At 59.1% G+C, this 17139-nt stretch overlaps 1 protein-coding gene across 9 annotated transcripts in view; it reads right to left on the bottom strand.

Moving 5' to 3' along the window:
* Positions 1 to 17139, bottom strand: part of LOC113621003 (pyridoxal phosphate phosphatase) — a 27442-nt gene extending 10303 nt beyond the window's left edge. For 2 of the 9 annotated variants that reach the window (XR_003432998.1, XR_003432997.1), the window contains exon 1: positions 1346 to 1998. Coding sequence is in view for 7 of the 9 variants with exons in the window: in XM_027107577.1 (XP_026963378.1) it covers positions 4851 to 5263; positions 6692 to 6786; positions 7811 to 7976; positions 8311 to 8408; positions 8960 to 9076; positions 9606 to 9686; positions 9777 to 9858; positions 10214 to 10325; positions 11302 to 11447; positions 11876 to 11966; positions 12118 to 12186; positions 12746 to 12884; positions 13386 to 13462; positions 13554 to 13665; positions 13993 to 14069; positions 15209 to 15313; positions 15546 to 15588; positions 16737 to 16795 (2082 nt within the window). In the remaining 2 variants the exon portion in view is untranslated. Of the gene's footprint in view, positions 1 to 1345; positions 1999 to 4408; positions 6608 to 6680; positions 6787 to 7810; positions 7977 to 8310; positions 8409 to 8959; positions 9077 to 9605; positions 9687 to 9776; positions 9859 to 10213; positions 10326 to 11301; positions 11448 to 11875; positions 11967 to 12117; positions 12187 to 12745; positions 12885 to 13385; positions 13463 to 13553; positions 13666 to 13992; positions 14070 to 15208; positions 15314 to 15545; positions 15589 to 16736 lie in introns of those variants that run through there. The other 7 variants (XM_027107582.1, XM_027107584.1, XM_027107577.1 and 4 more) reach the window with 7 other exon arrangements.

Genomic DNA, 17139 nt, shown 5'->3' with positions numbered 1-17139 from the left:
CCAGCGCCCTCACCTTGGATTTATGGGGAAACTGAGACTGAAGTGGTCATGTAGCAAAGCTAAGACGGGCCTAGAACTATAAGATTCTCAGCCTGGAACTGGTTCTGCCATGGCTCAAGCCCTGTTCCATTCCCTAGTGCCCTGTCCTGCAAGATGCCTCCTCCAGGAAGCTTTCCCAGATCTCCTCAGCTCTAGGACCTCCCTACCACCCATCTTAATACTGTGTCTACTCCTCAATCGATCCCACCCTGCCCTCCTAGGGTTCGGTATCAATCGAGTCAGCGGCCAGCAGGGAGTGAGTCATGGAGATCTCACCCTGCCCTCAGCTTACTGACTGGTTGTCCACACACACACTCACTACTGTCAGTTAGCCTCTGCTACCACCTGCTCTTGTCTAACTTGAACCCTCCAAGATGTAGGAGGCTCACTTGCTCCTGCTTTCTCTGCAGATCTGAATTCCCAAATGACAGCAGTGAAGAGTGCCTTGGATGGAGGGGGTGGGGTTTACAGGCTGGGGGTAAGGTGGCCTCAAGAGCCAAGTTCAGATCCTCTTGCTCTTTCTTGGGTGGCTCACTTCCCTTCTCTTAGCCTCAGTTTAACTGGGAAATGGGACAATAACTTCCATCTCCAGAGTAATTCTGAAACTAAATAAGACACCAAGGTGCTTCATAAAGCTCTGTAATAGGAGAGGTCTTGGATACAATTTACATCATCTGAGCACCTACTGTGTAGCAGGCACTCATCCTGATCACTCTCTCCTCAGCGAAACTGTCATGGTTACTATTCCCATTTTACACCCAGGGCAGAGATGCTCAAAGGTTATGTAACTTAACAAGATTACAGAGCCCTGGAGCTGGAACTGGAACTCAGGTCAAACTCCATCCACTTTCTGTGCTCCCCGCACACCTGCCTTCACCCTGCCGCTAGAAACTCCTGTTCCAAACCTCCAATGGTGGCGGGGGGAATCCTTCCAGGCTTTGTCCCCAATTCTCCGACCTCACCCCGATGGCGGGTGGGGAAAATGACAGGAGCCCTTGAGGCTGGTTCAGAAAGGCTAGGATTGGGAGTCGGGGCCCTGGATTCCGCCTGCAACTCCTTGAGCCACAATGGGCCTCAGTTTCCTCATCTGTCAAACCGGGACCCCACTGCTGCCCCTCACAGGGTGACGGTTGCAAGAATTACCACATGTGGACATGAAAGCATCCTGGGCTCTTGCTGGGTGGGGACCGCCCTCACATCCCTCCTGTTCCCCACCTGGCACCTGGATACGCCCCTTCCCCACCCCACTCGCAGGAGTGGAGGCATAAGCGCCCTAGCTCAGTTTCCCCGCCAGCCCCGCGCTCACCGGGAGTCCGGCTGCCGTCGCTGAGCGGGTGCCACGGGTCGCGGTCGGTGGCCACCAGCAGGCAGTCGGGGTCGCGCAAGTGCGCGCAGGCCTCGCTCAGCTTAGCGAAAGAGAAGTGCTCGTCGTAGCCCACCAGCACGGCGCGCACGCGCGGGGCCGAGCCCGGGTCCTCGTCGGGGTCCCCCGCCAGGCGCAGCCCCGCGGCGCGCAGCTCGGCCCGCAGCCCCTCGCCGCCCAACACGAACACCGCGCCCTGCGCGTTCGGCGGCCCGAGCTGGCGCTGGCGCAGGAAGCGCGCAGCGCACAGCGCGGAGCTGAAGAGCTGCTCGGCGCGCAGCCCCCCGAAGCCAAGGCGCGCGAAGCGGAGGGCCAGCTCGGGCCGCGCGCGCCGGCTGTTGTTGCTCACGAACAGCGTCGCCTTGCCAGCCCGCGCCAGCCGCTCCAGCAGCTCCGGGGCGCCCGGCACGGCGCGCTCGCCGTTCCACAGCACCCCGTCGCAATCGAAAAGGACCCCCTGCGCCCGGCCCAGCACGTCGCGCAGGGTCGCGCCGCGCAGCCGTTCGCAGCGCGCCATGCAGCCGGCTGGCTGCCCGCACGCTCGCGCCGCGCCGCTCTGTTCCCGCGGGCACGGCGCGCTCGTCCGCAGCTGGCTGGTTTCCGGCACCTGCCAATCGGCGCGCCGCAAGGGCCAGGGGGCGGGGTCACGGCCTGGCCCGCGGCCAATGGGGGCTAGAGTCTCGGGGAGGAGCTGGGCTGCGAGCTAAGGGAACCTGGAGAAAAGGGCGGAATCGCGGCCGCCACCGAGGGAAAGAGACCAACGACGGCCTAGCCTGGTCCTTCGTCACTCCCCTTAGTTCCGCTGGGCCAGTAGTCGCTGAGCTTCAGCCCTAACTAGCTTCTTGCAGGGATGGGAGGCTGAGAGACTGACGCTCCTTTTGACCAATAAGGAGTTACAAGTAGAAAATATGGCCCGCTCCGCGTTCCCCAGCCAATCAGAAGCTTAAGACGGCTGGTTGCTAGGAGGAAAACAGATGCTAGAGGCGATGTTATCTTTGGGTCAAATCTCATTGCTCTCTGAACCGTGATCACACCAGTTACGAGCGAAGTCTTGAGAAGAGTGTGGGTGTGTTGAGGAGAGAGGCATACGGTGTCCTCTCGGACGCTGGAGCCCTTGGTCTAGACCAGTGGTTCTCCAATCTGGCTGTGCGGTGGAGTCCCCAGGGGAACGAATTTTTTTTTTTTTGAGATATAATTTACATACAGTAAGATGTGTAGATCTTAAATGTACAGTTCCATGACTTAAAAAATATATATTTATTTATTTAATTTATTTATTTTTGGCTGCTTTGGGTCTTCGTTGCTGTGCGTGGGCTTTCTCTAGTTGCGGCAAGTGGGGGCTACTCTTCCTTGCGGGCACGGGCTTCTCATTGAGGTGGCTTCTCTTTGTTGGGGAGCACGGGTTCTAGGCGCGCAGGCTTCAGTAGCTGTGGCACACGGGCTCAGTAGTTGTGGCTTGCGGGATCTAGAGTGCAGGCTCAGTAGTTGTGGCGCACAGGCTCAGTTGCTCCGCAGCATGTGGGATCTTCCCGGACCAGGGCTCAAACCCGTGTCCCCCATGTTGACAAGTGGATTCTTAACCACTGCGCCACCAGGGAAATCCAGTTCCATGACTTTTGAGAAACGTTTTTTAAAAATACCAATGTGTTGCAGGATCCCAGAAATTCTAGTTTAATTGTTTTGGGCATTTCAAATTTTCTTTGCTTTTTTAATTACCCAGGGATTCTACTGTGAGGCCAGAGTGGAGAGGCACTGGGCTAGAGGCAGTCTGTCACCCGAGGACCCTGGAGCGGGAAGGAGACAGAGCAGCAGTAGCCAGTTGCTCAGGGCAGTGATGGGACCCAGCTGCCTAGGTCCCCACTTGGGGAGGAATGTGTCACAATTCTGAGGTGGTCTGCCAACCTCTGAGAAGGTTCTGAAGACGTGTCTGACCCCCAGGAGCAACTGGAGCTTCAAAGACCTGGGAAAAGCCACACCCTGTCACTCAGGCTTTGAGGCTGATATTTTCTGTGCCTCAGTGCCCTGGGCATTTGCTCCTGGCCTTTGCATAGGTGGTCTCCTTTGCTTGGAATGTTCTTCCTTCTTCCCTTTTTTAGCTGGCCAGCTCCTGAAAGACTCCCCCTCAATATCACCTCCTCCAGGAAGCCTTCTTGGCCTTCACCCTACACACACACACACACACACACACACACACACACACCAGTCTGGGTTAATTGGCTTGCCCCTAAGTGTGCTAACATGGGTTCCCAGTGCTATGACACTTGATTCTTTTTCTTTTTTTTGGCCTTGCCACGCGGCTTACGGGATCTCAGTTCTCCAACCAGGGACTGAACCTGCGCGCTCGGCAGTGAAAGCGTGGAGTCCTAACCACTGGACCATCAGGGAACCCCCATGACACTTGATTGTAATTGTCAGTTCTCCTGCCCGTCCGTTCCCAGGAGCTCCTAGGGCGTAGGGCTGAGCTGGGACCTAGCCCAGAGTCTGGCACAGAGCGGCCTCAGGGAATATTTGAGGACAGATCCATCCCTGCTCCACAGGGGAGCCTTCCCTGGCTTCTCCAGAAACAGAGAACACCACAGGTTGGGGGAAACAGCAAGCAGTCATCACTTATAGGGCACTTCTGTGTGCAAGGGCGGTACCTTGGTCTTTACAAGTGTGTCTCTTTTAATCCTCAAACCAACATTTCTGTGGTGGAAGTTGTTAAATGTTTTCACAGATGAAGGAGACTCCAAGAAGTTAAATAAATTGCTCAGGATGTGAGGGACTGATCCAGGCTCTGGAATCAGGCAGACCTGCGCCAGGTCCATGCCTCACTTGCCATGTGGCCTTGGTCATTTTCTGAGCTTCAGTCTCCTCACCTGTGAGAGGTAATGGGATTTACTTCCCTGGAAGAGGATTAAATGGAAATCATGCATAGAAAAGCACAATGGGTAGCACAGAGTAAGTGCTAAAAATGTTGGCTGTTATTATTTCAGACAGGGAAAAAGAAAGGAGGCAAAGAATAGGTAATTTTTTCCCCTTTATCAAAGTGGCTTCTTTATTTCAAGAACAGAAAATAAAACTATCATTTGGGCAGCTGCTCCAGTTTTGTCCAAAATAATTTATTTACCAGCCTTACAAAAAAATATGTTGGCAAGAGAAAAATAAAAGTCCCGTAGGAGCAGGCAAGCGTCTCCTTCCTTCCGGCGGCTCCCCTGGGACCCTGCCAGAGAGTGGGGAGTTGGCTGAGGGGCGCCCCCAAGCCCAGGGTGGAGCCAAGAGTAAGAGGTCTGGAAGTGGAGGACTGTCCTGAGTCCTCCTTGCCGTGGGGGCCGACCCAGCGGACACCGAGGCACTTGTAGGCAAAGGCTGGAGGCCCTCACCCCCTTGGGAGGGGTGAGGGCTGTGTCCTGGGAGGACAAGGTGGGGAGGAGGGGATGCTGAGGGCTGTCGGGGAGAAGCCGCCAGCTCAGTCGGTCTCTGAGGCGAGGCTCCTGGGCCGGGGCTGAGGGGGGATAACCGGGGGAGTGGGGGCCCTGCCTGCAGCCTCAGGGGCCCCTCCCTCCTCTGCGGCCGCCCCCAGGTCCACATCGGCAGGTGCGCTCAGAGAGACTGGGAAGAGGGAGGCTGGCCCCGGGGAGGCAGGGCTGGGGGAGGCTGGTGGGGGCCGGCTCTGGCGCCGGGCAGGCTGGGGGGCAGTGGGGGGCAACGGGGGTGGCACCGTGGGGGCCCGGAGGCTGCTGCTAACCAGACGGCGGGGCAGAGCCCGGGGGGGCGCAGGGCTGCCAGAGCCAGGGGGCGGGGGTGGGGCTGGAGGGGAGCCGCGGGTGCTGGAGACCTGGGGGGGCGGCATGGTGGGTCTGGCCGGCGCTGGGCGCTTGGCTGTGGAGGAAGGAGAGGGGTGGTTAGGCGTTCACACTGCCTGCGGCAAATCCCCAAGCTCGACGCCACCTTGGGATCTTCGAATCGGCTGTATCTGCCGTTCGCTCTGCCGGGAACAGTTTCCACGCTGGCTGCTCACCATTCGGGCCTCGGTCCACGTCTGTCCTCAGCTAGAGGGCCCCTCCCCCGCCCTGCCCCAGTCACTGGCATATTTTCCAGTCGTATTTTCTTCACGGGACTCCTTGCCCTCTGAAATGATCTCGTCAGTTTTAATTCTGCTCGATTATTGCTTGTCTCCCTGACTAGAATGTAAACTGAGTGAGGCCAGCTGATGTCCAGCTGGCTAGCGCAGTGTGCGTGTTCAGTACAGAGCTTCTGAATAAAGAACTGCTGCCTGTTCCACCTGCCACCTGGGTCCGCCTCACTTCCTCTCAGAAGCCCACCAGAACTGCCCCACCCCAGCGCTCAGATGCCCCTGCACAGTCCAACCTCACAAGGCAGCCGAGGGGCTAGGTGGGGCAGGACATCTGGCCCCTGGTCCTAGCTCTGTCTCCACCCACTGGAGGGCCTGGGCAAATCACTTGCCCCCGGGAGCCTCAGTTTCTTCATCGGTGAGATAAGATGACAGCCTTGACCTCCCAGGGCTGACGTGAGGACCAGTGCAGGTGATGCTGTGACCGTCCTTTGACTTGTGCTCCAGTGAGCAAACATCCTGCGTGCACCCCATCCAGGAAAGGTGGCTAGAAGCCCCCTCCTGTAAGAAGGTCCCTGTGCGACCTGCCAGCTCCTGCTGGTCCAGAGGCTCCTGACGCTGCTCCACCTACTCCCATCCAGGTGGAAAACTCTAGAGCCTCCTGGGCTGGGTGTCCCAAGCGTCCTAGTTACCCTGGCAGACTCTGCACCTGAACCCTCGGCCTCCTCACCTGCCTGGCTTTAGGCCACCTGAACAGGTGAACGCACCAAAGGGGCTCAGAAGGAGGCTACCAAACCACCACCACCACCACCACCACCCTCCTTCGCTGTCTTTTGAAGACCCCATCCGCCCTCTTCACTCTGTGATCCCTGGTCTTCTTGAGGGACTGAACTCCACCGCCCCCAACACTCAATCGCTGACCTTTATCGAGCATTTACTGTGTGCTGGGTATGGGCCAGGCAGCACCATTTAATTCTCCAAACAGCCCTACAAGGCAGGTGCAGTTATTGTCCCATTACACAGAGGAGGAAGCTGAGGCACAGACAGGTGAAGTCACCTGCCCAAGGTCACAGAGCTGGAATCTGAACCCAGAGTGTCCGGCAGCAAACCTGGGCCCTTAGCCACCCGGATTCCTGGTCTCCCCTGGCTGTCTGAAAACATGGGACAGTCTGGGATTGCCCGGCCCCTTTCCCTGCCCACCCTCTGCCCCCCTTCTCCTCCCACAGCCAACTCACTCCTCCGAGCCATGTCCTCTGTTGGGGTCGCTGCCTCCAGGGAGCTCCTACTGACCTTGGGGGAGGCTGGTCTGGGGGGTGCCTCAGACTCTGCCCTGCGAGGGAAGGAGAGGGTCAGGGTCAGCCTTGGCCATCACCCAGAGGACTCCTGGAATCCTGGGGAGATTCCCAGCCAACAGGCTGAGTTTGGGTCCTCCCAGGAGTTGTTCTCCACCACTTTGTGGCTGGGCCTGGGATCTGATAAGATGCTTCTGGCATGGGCCAGAGTTTGTATCCACTGAGCCCTGGCTGCTGTGTGACACTGCGACAGTGTCTGAGGTCCCTCATGTGACCAAGATGTGGGGTAGAAAGCAGGGCCTCCCCTGTATCTCAGCTCTCAGCCTCCATGTGACCTTTACGGGATGTTCTGGCCACTAGAAGCCAGAGAACGGACGAGAAGCAGGGGAGGAGGCCAGGGCTCATTCCTGGCTCTGCTCCGTTGGCTACTCCTTGGGGAGGCCTTTCCTGAGCCCCCCTTGCCTGACTCCTGTTCCCTACTCGACCCCCTGACCCTGCTCTACTGTCCTTTGTAGCACACATCACTGCCTGACATTATACTGTGCCTTTATCAGTGTTCTGGTTGATTCTCTCTCCCCACTCCCTGGAATGCGAGCTCTAAGGGCAGCATTTGTCTGTCTTGCTCATCTGAGGAAATTCATGGTTTGGGCCCCAGCAGTCTGTGATAACTGATCAATACCCGCTGGGTACGGAGACAACGTGGCACCGTGTTAAACCTCCCGATTTAAAGGATCAAAGAGAAGACTGGAAGGTACAGAATTTACACATTCCAAAATGATCAGTTCCCTAGTTCCCTAAATCTCCAGGGTCTGAAACAGCGCCTGGCACACAGTAGGTGCTCAGTAAAGAACCATATAACACAGAAGGGAACACATCAGAGGTTGAGAAGAATATGCCTCTCAGGTCTCTATCCTACCCACTCCAAACTGGGAAACCTGGTATTTGGGATGAAAATATAATAATTATATTTCCTAAAATGCTACTGGACACCCTGAGAGATGGTGTCTCAGGCTAGGCATCTCAAGGCCAGGACAGGGGCCATTCATACCCATCAGTCCTTACCTTTCCTTGAGAGCCACTGAGGCTGGGGCAGGGGCCGGAGCCGGAGCTGGTACAGGGGCCGGGGTGGGTGTGGCAATCGATGGAAGCTCCTCGGAAGCCGGCCTGTCGCTGACCTTGTCCTGGGGTGCAGGCGCTGAGAACAGGCCTGACACGTTGAAGTTGATATCTGCAGACAGAAGGGAGCAGATCTGAACTTACAGAGCTTCCGCAGGCCTCCCCTCCTCAGCCGGTGTTGGGACCACTTTCCCTTTCTCCGGATGTTGTCTGGACCATGTTTCGCCTTCCCACTCCCAGGTGGGCCTCACAAGAATCCCACGAAGCAGGCATCATCATCCCCATTTTACAGATGAGAAACGGAGGCTCAGAGTGGAGGAGCCATTTCCTCCAGGCCTCGTGGTGAGTTTGCAGGGTTGCCAGGGACTGAAGCTGAGTCTGGAGGGCACCAAGCTGGGCAGATGAAGGCACAAAAAGGGACACGTTCACAAAGGCGGGAGCTTTACCTCCAGGGAAGAGGGTGTCTGCATTCTGTATCAGAGCCTCGACCATGCCCACCACCTGGATGGATGAGACGGAGGCTGCGTCCAGCTGGGCCAGGTCCCTGGGACGAAAAGAAAGTGAAAGTGAGTCATCATTTAGCAAAGTCTAGTGACCCCAACTCTCTGGCCCTGTGCTGGGCACTGGGGACACAAGGACCAGGTGAATAACAACCCCTCACACATCACAGCTCTTTACAGTTTACAAAACAGTTCTCCGTTTATTATCTCATCTAACTCCCAAAGCAAACATCCTCAATGTCTGTCTAGTTTCTCTCCCATTTACAGATGAGGAAATGAAGGTCCAGAGTGACTTCCTAAGGCCCATCTCTGGAAGGTGGGGGGCGGGGGGGGCGCGCTAGAATCAGATCTCGGGGCGCCCAGCTCCCCGTAACAGGCCACCAAGCACCCCATTACTGCCTTTACCCAGAATGCCTATCTCCAAAGCCCCATGGGATCCATGATCCCTTTGGCTGCTCGTCACAGCAGCTTTGACAATTGCAGCTGCTCAACCTACTCCAAGGATGGGGAAACTGAGGCCCAGGGGAAAAGTAAGCAGCAGATGTGGGGGGGGGGGAGGGGACTGCCGCCTTCCCCCCAACCTGTGGCCACTCACCCTTCTTTCTCAGGGGGCCACAGCAGGTTGGGCCCCAGGACAATGGCGATGTTGCTGGGTGTCATCTTGTTCACCTCCTGCGCCTCGGCCAGCAGTGCCAGGAACTTCATCAGGTACCTGGGGCGTGGGAGGGGCACTTGGACCAGGGGCAGGGCATCTTGGGCCATGAACACCCATGGAGGCCCCCCAGGACCTGAGACTTCTCCAGCCTGGGATTGCCAAAGAGTGGCAGACACCGCACAGGACATTGAGGAACATTTTTACTAGTTACATTAGCTGACCTACTGAACACCGCCTACGTGTCAGGCACTAAGTTGAGAACCTCCAGCCACCCTAGAGTAGGGACTGTTATGCTCCAAGTCTTCCACATGAGGGTGCTGAGAGTTAACTCTGTGCTGAGAGGCACAGAGAGTTAAATGGCTAGCCTAGGACCACATAGTGGCAGAGGTGGGATTTAAAGCCGGGTGCTGTGGCTTCAAGGTTCAAGGTATGTGTTCAGTTCGATGTCTAGCATAAAAAAAATACAGTTAATACATCAAAGTGGTATTTTCAGAAATATTGCTTAGGACAAGGATACCAGCCCACGGCCCTGAAGTGGCAGCTGGGCCTTGGCTGGGGGAGGCCTGGGTGTGGGCTGGGGGCTCACCTGAGGTTGCTGAGGTTCTCACGGGGCAGGCGGCTGCACACCTCCTGGAGGGCCTCCAGCCGGGCTCCTGGCTCCTTCAGGCTGTGGACGGGGGAGAGACCTGGTGAGCCTGCCCTGGGTGGCCCCTCTGCAGCCTCGTCCTCCTCAGCACCTGCCCCCCGCCATCCTCACCTGGCTGCCCTCATCCAGTCATCATAGAGGTCAAAGGTCATCAGGGGCTCCGGCAGCTCCCGCAGGTAGGACTTGAGGGCACCTGGAGTGGTGGCGGGGGCTCAGATGCAGCCCTCCAAGCCCCCAACTTTACCCCCAGGCCTCAGCTCTCTCCATGTTAGGAACCTTTAGCTCTTGTTCACACTAACGTGTCTAGGTCTGATCATTTCTTTGGGCCACGGGCCCTTCTGAGAAAATGATGAAGCCTAGTGATGTTGTCCGCAGAAAAACATACACACGTTTCAGGGGGCTCACCATGGACCTCAACATTAAGGACTCCTGTGTCTCCTCAGATGTCTATCAGGCCTTAAGCCAACTATCATGGGATCATTTCAGGCAGCTTCAGGGAAGGGATTTGGGGGGAAGGCTCTCCACCCAGGGCTCCTCAGAGCAGGTACCTGCCACAGCGTGGGGGTCAGAGCAGAACTCCTGCAGGCTGCAGGGGTCCGAGGCCATTGTCTGCTTGAGGCGCTTCAGCACCGAGGCCCCGGCGGCCAGACGGAAGAGGCCCTGAGGTGCGAGAGGGGGAAGGTGGGGATCACAGAGGGGTGGGCGGGGCAGGACACCCCGGTTGGGAGGCCCTGGCCCACTCATGGCCTGGAGTAGGCCTTGGGGGCCCACTGGGCTGATGGGCAGAGTGAACACCACCGTATTCGTGGTTCCTCTCGACTCTTAAGGTCTAAGATTCTGAGCAAAAGGGGAAGTCTAGGGGCTTCCCTGGTGGCGCAGTGGTTGGGAGTCCGCCTGCCGATGCAGGGGACGTGGGTTTGTGCCCCGGTCCGGAAAGATCCCACATGCCACGGAGCGGCTGGGCCCGTGAGCCATGGCCGCTGAGCCTGCGCGTCCGGAGCCTGTGCTCCGCAACGGGAGAGGCCACAACAGTGAGAGGCCCGTGTACCACAAAAAAAAAACCAAAACAAAACCGGGAAGTCTGGGAGGAGCTCAGAAAAGTCGTGGGGAGACAGGAGTCTGGTTAGGAGTGAAAGGGAGATAGGAGGCCCAGCAGGACTGTCCTGAAGCCTAGGTCTGCCTTTGGGTGTGGTCCACCTCCTAAGGGTGTGTCCTTAGGAAAGCAGCCGATACACTAGCACGACCGAGGTGCAAAGGACGGATGAGGGCAGCGTGTGGCTGTGACTCACGTGGAGTCTCCGGCTTCACCGCCACTTTCTCACCTGCTGGGCACGTCTACCCACTGGCCTCTGCCTCCCCCTTGCAAAATGGAGCCAATGAGGGCTCCCACCAAGGGTTATTGGGATAATCCAATGGAACAAGGAGCGCAAAGGGCTGATGGCACAGTGCCCGGCCCACGTGAGCATCGTTAAGTGGGAGGTGGTATCACTTCAGCAGCAGGAGGCCACGCCTTCTCCCGGCACCTGTACGCTAATGGTGGTGAGATTACAGGTCCCAGCGACGGGCAGCATGTGGGAGGTGTGGGACCGAGTGAGGGCCCTGGTGTTCCTTCCCCACCCACTCCAGTGAGCCCCACCTCTTCCTTCATGCCCTCAGAAAGCAGCATCATGACGCAGGCCTCGATGGGCAGGGCGATGTCTCGGCCCAGCTCTCGCAGGTGGGTTCCCAGAGGCACCCCATACACCCTGGAGAAGGGGGCGGCCATCATCGAGGGGGAGGGGTCTGCAGGGACGAGACAGATCAGCGGCCCAGGGTCCTCCCACCTCTGAGCATCGAGGTCAGGGCAGACAGGGGCATCCCCAGACGTTCTCAAGGGGCTACCACCTCCCTCCTGACCACCCATGCCACACATCCTGAAATTATCCAACACATCTCTTGAATCCGCCCACCTCCACTGCCCCCACCCCAGTCCGGGACACAGTCACCTCCCTCCTGCCTCCTAACAGGGTTCCAGTCCTGCCCCTTCATTCCATCCTCCACGCAGCCGCAGCCGGAGCAATCTCTTCATCGCAAATCTAACTGAGCGCTCCCCTGCTCAGAACGCATCTCTGGCTCCCTGCTGCCTTTCGTGATGGAGTGCAAGCTTCTTAACGTGCCCCAAGCAGGGTGGGGGGTCAGGGGTGGGGGTCGGGGCCTGCCTGTGTCCCCACCTGTTTGGCTGTGGTTCTCCCTCAACTCAGCCAGGGCCGTGTCCAGCGAGCTCAGAGACTTGCGATGGTAATCGGCCTGAATCTCCATGAGCTATGGGGACAAGGGGGCACCCCCGGGGGGAAGTGAGGGAAGCTGAGCCTCCCCCAGGGGCCACAAACGCAGACCCCTCCCTCCCACCATCTCGCAGGGGGTCTCAGTGGCCCCGGAGCTCCGGGTGGCAGGAGCCTGGTCTTGGACTCACGTGGATAAAGTGGTTGGCATAGGTGTCCTCCTTGGTGGCAAAGTGGTACAGATCGGCTAAGTACTCGTCCTTGGGGACAGAGAGGGGAGGGCTTATACCAGCGAGGCTGGGGCCCAGCGGGGAAGCTTGGAGAGGATAGCAACTTGCCCAAGCTGTACGGGGAGGGTCACAACCAGCTCTCCTCTCTCTGCTTACAGTTTGCTCCTGGGGCCAGCCCGCAGGGACCCCTTTGAACTCTTGGGGGGCTTTTACAGCTTCTAGTCCTCTTCTCTGTGTCCCTATATCCTCAGCACAGTGCCTTGTGTTACTCACCCCTCATTTGTTCACCCGCCCTTCATTCATTCATTCACTCACTTAGCAAACGCACTGAGACTCCGGTGAACAGGCGTCTCTCCCTCCCAGGTGTTATGCGTATGGTATAGACAGAAGTGGCTACAAGGTGATGGCTAAGTACACAGACCTTGGAGCCTGACAGCCTGGGTTCAAATCCCGGCTCTGCTGCTTCCTAGCTATGTGGCCTGGGGCAAGTCACGTCACCTCTCTGAGCCTCAGTTTTGCCATCTGAGAAATGGGGACAGCACCCACCCGTGCCACCACCACACATGCAGGAAGCCCAAGTGCCCCTCACCTTGCACTGCTCCACCTTCCTCTTCAGCTCCTCCTCCTCCTCCTTCAGCATCTCCACCTTGTTGGCTGTGGTGGTGTAACTGCCCGGGCCGCCGCCCAGGCCCTGGCCACTGCCTGAGTTCTTAGCTGCCTGACTGAGCCTGGGGATGATACCAAGGTGGGGTGGTTACGTCCCCATCGCATGTCCAGAGCCAAGGGCCCCTCCACAGGCCTGACCACATAGGATTCCGGAATTTATAGATGCAAATCCCAGAGCTGAACTGGCCTTGGGTCTCTGCCCACGCTGGGCAGAGTGCTCTGGCGCACCCCCTGGTGGTGGGCTTGGTGATCATGGCCACGCACCTCCACAGTGGAGGGTGGGGCCCCTCCCGCCATCCAGGGATCTTGGAGGATTGTTTATGGCTATCCCGGGCTTTTGGGTACCCCAGCTGGCACAAGCACATGCACATACGCGCACAGAGGCACCCTCACATGCACCGTCCCCATATGTCTTCTTAAGGACCAGGCGTGTGCACAAGGACACACACTGTACTCAGTGGGCCCTGCAGCGTCCTCCTGGTGGGGGAAGGGCCTCGAAGCTCTGTGGCCACATCCGTAGGCTGAAGCAGGCGTGAACCTCACCTAGAGGCTGTGGCTCCCACCTGCTCTTGAGTGTGTTCCAGTCAGACACCAGCTTCTGCAGGCTCTTCTTGTGCTTGAGGATGGCTGGCAGCTCCTCCTGGGGGCGGGCACAGGAAGGGTTCAGCGGGCTGCGGAGGTGGGAGCTGGAGGCTGGGGACGCTGGGGGCAGAGGGAGGGGGCAGGGTCACCTCACTCAGCCTGTTGAGCGGCTGCAGGACGTCCCGCTCCAGGGTCATCTCAAACTCAGCCAGGATGCGAGCAAGCTGGTTCTGAATGGCACAGCTCATCTCCAAGGCCTTCCTGTGGACACAGCACCCAGTGGGCCCGGGCTCCCACAGCCCCTCACCCCCCTCTGGAGAGACTGGGCAGGGGGGCCTCCTCCCTCCCCATCACCCCCTGTCTCTTCTATCTCTCCTTCGTCTTCACTGAGCCCAACGCCCTTGCAGGCCTGGCCACCCTCACTGACCTGGACACTGTTCCCAGCCCGGACACTGTTCCCAGCCCAGACACTCTTCCCAGCCTGGTCATCCTTCCACCGTGGATGCCCTCCCTGACTGGGACCCTCTCCTGACCCAGATCCCTCCTTGGCATCTCCAGGTGAGGGCCAAGGTCCCTGTCCGTGCTCACCCCATGCTGGAATCAGGGTCCAGCTCCTTGAAGCTCTCGGCCATCGTGGTGGACAGAGCCATGAGGGGAAGCTTCTTCTGCAGGGAAGGGCAGGGCCGGCTGTGAGCGTGAGCGCGTGTGCTCGCCCACTGGGTTGCTTCCACGCCCCTGCCTGAGCACATGGCGAGTCTCCTAGGGGCAGAATCCCCAGCAAGGCCCTGGGCGTGGACAGGGGAGGCGGGAACCCAGGAGGGCCACGGACACAGGTGACAGTAGAAGCAGGAAGATGACAAGGCACGGTGGAGGTGACAGCTCCCCGTAACCATGTACAGAGCCCCCACCCATCTGAGGCCCCCCTGCCCCCTCCCAGAAGCCACACGATTGGGCAGGAAGGAGTCATGGACCAAGTCCCATCACTGAATGGAAAACTAAAAACAGAGGGCATGGAGCTTGTCCCAGTTCAGTTAGAGGGAGGGCGGAGGAGCCAGGAACACAACCTCAGAGTGGGCCCTCTCCCCGCCGCAGGGCATCTGTGGCTGACCTAGCCCCTGCGGAGCTCAAAACCCTCCACGGTTCCCTATTGCTCTGGCCACACGGAACTGTTGCCCAGTTACAAGTTTGCCCCCCACATTCCTACCTAGCGTTGTACAGAGCACCAGCTTAGGTCAGGGAGACCAGAATTCGAATCTCAGTTTTGCCACTTACTAGCTGTGTGACCTTGAGTGGGTCACTTTACCTCTCTGTCTCTGTTTCCTCCTCGGTACACAGTGCTAGTAAGGGCAGCCTCCTCCTAAGGTTGTTTTCACATTAAGTGAGGCAATGCATGGAGATATCCTAGTAACAGACTAGCAGTAATCAGTCCATAAATACTGGCTACTGGTTAACACCAGTGAGTAACACTCAAAATCCAGCTCAAATGCCACTTCTTTCAGGAAGCCCTCACAGACTGCCCAGTTGTGAGCACCTGCTCTGGGTGCTGATTGGACAGGGAGGTTCAGGTGCTGTCAGAAGCCTGGCTGTGGCTCAGAAGATTGGTGCAGGCGGGCGGCGTCAAGAAGGGGATGGGGAAGAAATAGGACCTCATGAGTGGGGTGCCGGAGGAGCCTTGGGACAGAGCAGTCTCCACCCCCTTGGTGCCAGAGACTCAGACTAGTGGGGAGACCCCAGCCCCGACCCCGCTGCCCCACTGGACAGAGGTGTCCTGCCCAGGCCCCTCCTCCCTGGGACCCCCACTCACCACCCGCTTGTCCATGTCCGCCCCGCTCTGGCCCTGCAGACAGGCCTGCAGCCGTTTGTGGACATTGTGGGCTGCTCGCTTGGCCGGCTCCAGTCGCTGCTCCACCTGGGAGGGGGTCCAGGGGTTATGGATCGTGGGGGGCTGTTGTCCCCCATGCCCCACTGTCCTGTTCTCCCCCAGAGCAGGAACTGCCTTTCTCTTCCCTCCTCCTGGGGACCCCATTGCCAACAGCATTGGAATGACTCAACTCGGGCCCCCAACTGGCATCCCTGCCTGGCCCTCTGCTGACAGCCTGCATGGGCCTGCCCTGCCACCCGCTGCCGGCCCAGGCACATACCTGCTGCAGGTCCTCCCCCAGGAACTCGGCAGTCTCCGGGGTGCTGCAGGGGGAGACAGCTTCTGCTGAGCTGGCCCAGGTTAGGAAACCCCCGCCTCCTCCTGCCCCCCCCACTGCAAACAGGGCACCTGAACCCCAGATGCTTCCAGTGCCCCTCCCAGTCAGGCCGCCCTGGGTGGCCCGCCTGCCTCATCCCCGTCGGAACACATTCCATGGGGGCGGGAATAGGATACCGGGCTTTTTCCTCCTCCACCCAGGGCTGTGTCCCCAGAGAGGGCGGACGAAACCGAAGCGGGGACTGGGGGCGCCTCTCTCTTCTGCTGACCTGGGGAAAGGAGGCCCGGGCTGCCCCAAGAACAGGAAGTGTGCGAGCTCAGACTCCTGGGCTGTTGGTTACAAAGGGCTCTGGACTGTGGTGGTGGGCAGGTCCTGGGCCCCTGCCCGGGGACACGTGGGGACAGGCTCCGAGCAAGTCGGCCTGACTGCCCACGCTCATATAGGCATCTGTGCCAGTGTGTGACTACAGCAGGTCTGTGGACACCCAGTCCGCTCCCCTGAGCCCAGAGAATGAGAAACTCCCAGCGCAGGGGGAAGAGGAGAGAAGACAGGCCCTGGGAGCTCCCCAAATTTCCGCCCTCCACACCACCAGCTCAGGGACTGTGGTGGGAATGTGGGGATGTTTCCACCTGAGGCTGAGAAAAGCAGAAGCAAGACAGAGAAGCAAGGACGCTTCTGGGCTGGAGGACGGCGGGAAGAGGCGCAGGGCAGGGCAGGGGGGCCCCTCCTCCCATCACTGCCAGGACCCTATCTCTGCTGCTCCCCCAAGGTCTGGGGCCCTGACCATCCCTCCCCCGCAGGCAACCAGAGATGGTTAACAGTCCCCCCTTGTACAGAGGGGACAAGTGAGGCCAGGGAGGACCGTCCACTCAGGGGCTCATGGAGACAGAGAAGACCCAGCATCCTTGATCCTCCACCCACCCTCCAGTCAGGGGTAGGGGTGCCCTTCCCCCAAAGGCCAGCGCCTGCCTCTCCTGCTCTGGCTAGGAGAGGGGATGGCATTCAGAGGGAAGAAAAGAGGTGGCCAGTCAGAAGGTGGCTGTCCAGCTGTCCTCAGTCTCCCCCCGACCTCCCACCTCCTCTAGGGTCCTGCCGGGTGAGAATGGGACTGGAAGGGAAGGGGTTGACACTCACCGTCCCAAGCTGCCCGTGTGGGCCAGCTGCCGCATGCGATGCAGCTGCCTCTTCATCATCTTGGGGGCGGGCTGGGGGCTGCGGGGTCACGGTGGGGGTCGAGGGCCCGGCAGCCCCCGGCCCAGCCTGCCTCTGCCCGCGGCGCCTCTCTCGCCCCGGGTGGGTGGGCGGCGCTCTCCGCTTCCTGGGCCAGCCGCGCTCTCGCTGCAGCTCACTCTCTCCTCCCCCGCTGGCGACTCCGCCCCCGGCCCCCAGGTCACTCCTCTCTCCAAGTTTGTTTTCTCGCTCTTTCGCGTCTTCCGGGCCCCCCAAGGGCGCCCCCCCTACGGTCCCGGCGAGTGTGGGTCCGCCGGCCGCCTGGAGATCCACAGGTTGTGCGCGCGGCCCCTCCTCCCCGCTCCTC

The sequence above is a fragment of the Aethalodelphis obliquidens genome, unplaced genomic scaffold (assembly GCF_003676395.1).
Source record: "Aethalodelphis obliquidens isolate GAN/ISIS:26980383/991018 unplaced genomic scaffold, ASM367639v1 scaffold8, whole genome shotgun sequence".
NCBI lineage: Eukaryota > Metazoa > Chordata > Mammalia > Artiodactyla > Delphinidae > Aethalodelphis > Aethalodelphis obliquidens.
This window is presented reverse-complemented; position numbering and strand designations above follow the sequence as displayed.